The 6378-nt window shown below is 35.8% G+C and overlaps 1 protein-coding gene across 1 annotated transcript; it reads right to left on the bottom strand.

Moving 5' to 3' along the window:
• Window positions 1–2422: 2422 nt before the first annotated feature.
• Window positions 2423–3065, bottom strand: LOC120115413. Its single transcript, XM_039136139.1, has 2 exons — window positions 2662–3065; window positions 2423–2576 (listed from the first exon to the last, which is right to left on the bottom strand). The coding sequence occupies exons 1-2, from the start codon at window positions 3011–3013 to the stop codon at window positions 2560–2562; spliced, it is 369 nt and encodes a 122-aa protein (XP_038992070.1). The 5' UTR covers window positions 3014–3065; the 3' UTR covers window positions 2423–2559.
• Between the last annotated feature and the right edge of the window lie 3313 nt (window positions 3066–6378).

Below are 6378 nucleotides of genomic sequence, written 5' to 3'. Positions count from 1 at the left end.
CCTTATAATTTAGTCCAAATTCCTTTGTTTATCTTTAAATTGAGAAATTAGCAAACCCATTTGAGAGGTTTCCTAGTAAGTGTGGAAAGGGGGAGACCTCTGATCATCTTCTCCAAGCCCATTGTTGAGAGCTTTTCGAAACCCTAGAAAGAAAAACCTTAAATTCTGAGTGTAGTTATAATCGAGTTTTTGTGATCGAGTAATTGTGGAAAACCAAGTGCTTTGGCTCATTTAGATGACAACATTTGATAATAAGTTAGTCCGACGAAATATTATATTCGATTATTAAATGATAATATGCTATGTAGTCAAATTTATTGGATTCGACTCAATTAAGCCAAATGCTATTACCTTTGCGATATAATTATACATTGTGAAAGTCATTACAATTTGGCTATGAAAAAAGATAGATTTGTGATACTTTAAGCTCTAGATATGTAGGGTTTGGAATGAGCTTTGTAAAGAGTCCGATTTTGATAAGGCGGAGGAATGTTGTTGTTGGTTGGATTTTACGTCCGATTGAGGTGAAAAAATAATCACGGTATTGTATAATGAAATGAGATTCTAATATTTCTATATAATTCTGGTAATAAAATGAGATTCAAATATTTGTATTACAAAGCATGATAATAAAATAATTCATCCTTGATTCCTTCTTCTTCTTGAACCCTAATTCTGCTTTCATCATGACAATGTGCCACAATGTTCACCGACTCTATATTGAACCCTGCATTGATCATAATCACAAGAAACACGAGGACGCACATACGCTTTGATCAATTATATAAAATGTTTCCATATGCTTTGATCATTATATAGAATATTTATAAATCTTGATGTTTAAGCACTTCAAACTCATCTTCCCCTGAAGTAAAAATCCTGAAATTAGATGGAAAATGATGGACGCCCACATGTTCTCTTCTTCCCAGTCCCAGCACAAGGCCATATGGACCCCATGATTAAGCTTGCTGAACTGCTAGCCCTCTCCGGCTTCAGAGTCACCTTCCTCAACTCCCACCATAACCATGAACGCCTCCTCAGGTTCACCAGCCATTTTTCGAGTTTGTGTTGAACGTTTTGAATGGCAATCATTGAAGGAAGTGAAGACATGCACCAATTGATAACGACGGTACCAGGCATGGAGACTCACTTTCGATGTTGAGATCTTCCCAGTTACTGCCGAGCAACCGACATGGAAGATGCGTTCATCAAACTAATTGTTAGACACGAAAGAGCGTTCAAGCCAATGCCTTGATACTAAACACAGCCGAGGAGCTCGATGGGCCTATCCTATCCCAAATACGCACCCAATGCCCTAACGTATACGCCATTGGACCTATAAATGCTCATTTAAAGTCCAGACATGGAGAATCATACGATCACTTCTTGAATACCCTTTTGGAAAAAGATAATAGCTGCATTTCTTGGCTCGATAAGCAACCGAATCGATCCGTTACCTACGCATGTTTCGGTAGCCTGACGAGCATGTCAAAGGAGCAACTTATAGAGCTTTGGTATGGACTTGTTAACGGTAAATCCAAGTTCTTTCTTGTTGTAAGGCCAGATTCCGTGATTGGGAAAGATGGTGAAGGGGAGGATGTTGATGTTGTAAAGGAGCTTTTCGACAAGACTAAGGACCGAGGCTACATTGTCGATTGGGCACCACAAGAGGCGGTGTTGAACCACCCGGCCGTCGGTGGTTTCTTGACACACAGCGGATGGATCTAGAGGGTGTCATTGTCGGGGTGCCTATGATTTGTTGGCCCTACTTTGCTGATCAACAAGTGAATAGTAGGATTGTGAGTGAAGTGTGGAGAATTGGATTGGATATGAAGGATGTTTGCGATCGGAAGATAGTGGAGGTGATGGTGGATCGGAAGGATGAGTTTGCAAAATCGGCGGCCGAATTGGCTAAGCTGACCATTCAATCTGTTAGTTCCGCTGGGTCTTCTTATAGTAATTTGGACCGTCTAATTGAAGACATATCAGAAATGAGCTTGAAAACCCCACAAAAGTTGATAGTTTCCTAAGGAAAAACATTAGATCCGACAAGCAAGTTTCCAAGTACGAAGATGTTCAACAATCTTGCCCTGCTTGTTGTAATAGAATCATTTTGCAATCGCATGTTTGGTCGAAGAATCTTTCTGACATTTTTTTCTTCAAGTTCTAAAATAACAATGCTACCAATAATTGCAGGCTGCAAATGCTGTCTTTTGTTTAAGTTTGAATTCACCCATGACGAATCTTGTGCAAGTTTTAAAATAAAAATCCTATCATGATTGTTCAGATTCATGCCTACTCCATTGACGAAAATAAGACCGCATATAAAAAGTGTTAAGAAATCTAATCAAATAACTCAAAAAACTAGAAGATACAAATAAAGGCATATGGCAGAACATAAGTGACCTTTTATTTAGTATTATTCAAAGAAACAACACCACTTATTGCTTATAATTCAAAGATACATCAACACATTTTATTTAACTTAAAAATGCTGCATGTCACAGTGAATCCATCATTCTTATGCTGCCGATGCTACGTAATGGGGAGTCTTGAGAGTTAAGGCAGAGTGAAAGCTGCAAGAAATAAACAAAAGCTGCATTAGAATATTGAAACTAGCACCATACAAGGAGTAAAGGTAATGCAAAGTGTGAATTGTACCTCCACACTGGTAACCAACAGGGCGATCAACAATGTTGCAGCGTTTCGGAATGGTCACTGCGATTTCCGGCCTCACTCCCGCATTGTATGCTGTTTGAGAATACAGAACAGCGCAAAGGCAGGCTGGATTTTTCACCTTTTTCTCTATCACGGTGCAACAAAGCTCCGAAACCGGGGCTCTCCGATGCTGTGATGCATATGTACAGGGTTCCAACTTCTCAGCCTCCTTCTCGATGTCATGTTTCCCACAGGGACCATAATAATAAGCAGTTCCGTCGACTCCATTGAGCCCTGCAATGGTCATGCTCACCAGAAACGCGAGAACGCACATGTACTTCACTGGGGTTTCCATTTGCACAATGCAATTCAACAGGGACACTTTCGATCTACAACTTGAGCTCAAACAAAGATGGTACTCAGCTATTTATACAGAAATAAAGTAGGCAAATGAATATGAATTCCACCTATTACAATGGACATGAAACTAATCCACGGTTTAAACATCCATACGAACTAGAATCATGCAGCGGTAGCCTAAGTCAACTAAACTTTAAATCAGTGCCGGAAACAAATGAAAGATGATATAATTCCACCATTAGTGTATCCATTGCCTTCTTCTATTCTACCTCTCACCCCTCTCTGTGGGCTAATAAGCTTATGTTGTTTTACATCCCCTTTAGTGTTTCTTGGTCTTTCGTTCCTGTGGGCATTAGAAACTTGAGTCTCCAATTGGAATTAAAATTAACTGTTTCAAATATGATCCCAAATGCAGTTTAGTCCAAAAGTTGGTTTCACTCTTGATGTTGAGCCTCGCGCTTCTTACCAATGACATTATTTATATCCTTGATAGAAAGTATTAGCTGTATACACACATACATTCATAGCATTCTCTCTAATGTAGTTAATATAACAGTAAGATAATTGATGTCATTAGTACTTGGAGTTACATCACTTTTACCTTTTATAGTTAGACTCAAAATGATTAAAGATAACGATGACGTTTATGTTCCTATCTCGCAAATGATCATCATTACGCCCAAGAAACATAATTTCATTATGATTTTTGAGTCAATGGTTAGATACGGTATTATCGATAGAACCTCAAGGGTACAGTGATCAATTTAGCAACATCTTCGTTCATTTGATCTAGTGGGATCACCTTTAATTCAAGACCCATCTTAATATTAGATTACTAGAATTCGTAATCAACAGAATTCCTCTGCCCCTTTCGGTTGTTAGCCCATTCAACTAGAGAAATAGGATTTTGTTGATCGTTGTTTCGGATACCAAGTATCATAACCATTTTTAATTAATAAATTAATTTTAAAAATAATTACGACTATAATTTGGAAAATGTGAATTTTCGTTTATTTTGAAATTTAGAGTCGTCATCGACCTTTGGGTTAGTTAAATTGGATACTTAAAAACATCTTTTAAAACAATTTTAAGAAAACCCATTTTTTAAGATAAAAATTGGTTTGCGTATACCAAAGATTCATTTTGAATGATTTGGGAATCAATTACATGTGGGGAAGGGTTAATACCCACAACACCCAAAATTAGTACCTCTTGACTAAATGTTGTCCGAGTAGTTGAACTTTACCCATTAGAAACCAAAATTTAAATTACAATCCTTTTATTTCAAAAAAAAAAAATGAGTGAATCTCTCCTTTTATTTATGTTTGTCTCGATCAGAAATGATTTGATTCACTCAGGTTTATTTAAAAAGGATGTTTTCTTTTTGCTACGTGAATTAACATAAATTGAAATTCAGTTATGCTGGATGCAATTTTGTTAACACACGACATAGGACAACATTTACTTTAAAACTTTTTAAAAAAACGTGAAAACAAATATATGATGTATGAACACACCAGTGGTAAATAACATATGGAAGATGAATGCAATAAAATATAATAAAACTAAATAGGGGTAAATAAACAAAATAACTAAACCAAGGTAAATAGATAAATACTCAAAATAAATAAAACAAATATTCATATTTATTAAAATAATTATGTAAGACATAATATAAAAATAAAAATATAATATATATAATATATATAATATTTAAAATGATTAAAATATATATTTAATTAATTTAATAATCACCAAATAACAATGTTAAAATTATTTTATTCGAATAACCCTCGGAAGAGCACCCATGTATTTGAGCCTCCTCCAAGTTTTAAGGTATTTTATTCGAATAACCCTCGGAAGAAAAATACGTCTAGTCGTATTTGAAAGAATAAATCTGAGGACAACATTTTTCTTTTGCATTGAGGAAATCTGATTGTCTGGAGATAATTTGATATTGGAAATGGCACTGCTCGTTCACGTTGAAAAGAATCTGGCCGCATTTAGGGTGATTTGCTCGATGTCAAATTTGGTGCTGACATTGCTCCTTCATGTTGAGAAGGTCTAGTTAGTGGAAGACATTGTTCCTTCATGTTGAGGACGTCCAGTCGTATTTGGGTGACTACGCATATGAAGAAAACACTATTTCTTCTTATTGGGGAAATCTTATTGCTTGGAGATAATTTGATGTTGGAAACGGAAATGCTCATTTACTTTAAAGAAAATATGACCGCCTCTGGGGTGATTTGCTTGATGTCAAATTTGGTGCTAACATTGCTCAAAGGTCTAGTCAGTGGATGAAATTATTCCTTCGTGTTTAGGACATCTAGTCATATTTGGGTAATTATGCATATAGAAACAATATTGTTCCTTTGCGTTGAGGAAGTTTGATTTTCTGAAGATAACTTGATTTTGTAAGCAACACTGCTCATTCGTGCTAAGGAGATCTGATCGCTTTTGGGTAATTTGCTTGTTGAAGATGACATTGCTCCATCGTGTTGAGAAGATCTAGTTGTCATTGATCTTTTCTTTCCTGAAAGGTTTGTAAAAAGTAATGTACATGTATAAATGCAACTATATTAAGGGTTTTCATGAATGAAAGTATGAAATTGATTTTTGGTAAGATGTAATTTCAAGAGAAATTTAAAATGCATCCTCATGAGAGAGAAATCAAAGCTTCTTATGTATGTGATGATGAATGCTTGATACAAAAATGTAGATTTATGTAACATGTATGCCTAATTTGGTAGCCTAGGTCTATGTCCTATTTAACCTCGGTGGTCAAGTCCTTATACTATTTGATGTTTAGCCGCTGTAAACAATCTACTTACTAATGCCTATAATTTCTCTTTTCTGACTTGATTAGAGAACTAGGTCTTGTACGAAGGTCGAATGATTCGATTAATTGAGATCAGACATAGGGTATCCCTTGAAATTCTTGACTTGTTTCAACTAGGGCTGTAAATTGGATGAGACAGATCGCGAGCTACTCGAGATCGACACGGTCAATGCTCAATTAAATACTCAGATCGAATGGACTCGACTCGAGCTCAAGCTCGACTCGAATTCTTAACGAGCCGAAACGAGCTACTTGATACTCGACTCGAAAAGCTCATGAGTATCTTGAAAATATAATATATTAAGATTTTATTATTTTAAAATAAATTATTAATAATATTAATATTTATATATTGATTTTTTTAAAGAGAATACAGTAAGATTTTCATGTATTTAAGGTTCAGGTTTGAGCTTGAGTTTGAGGCTTCAATCGAGTTAAGTTTAAAAAAATTCATTTCGAGCCTTTTCGAGCTCCTCACGAGCTTTAGTTCAGGATTTTGAGTTCGATTCGAGCTTGAAAAT

The sequence above is a fragment of the Hibiscus syriacus genome, unplaced genomic scaffold (genome assembly GCF_006381635.1).
Source record: "Hibiscus syriacus cultivar Baekdansim isolate YM2019G1 unplaced genomic scaffold, ASM638163v2 tig00110264_pilon, whole genome shotgun sequence".
Classification (NCBI taxonomy): Eukaryota; Viridiplantae; Streptophyta; class Magnoliopsida; order Malvales; family Malvaceae; genus Hibiscus; species Hibiscus syriacus.
Note: the sequence above shows the minus strand (reverse complement) of the source record. Positions and strands in the feature narration are given on the sequence as shown.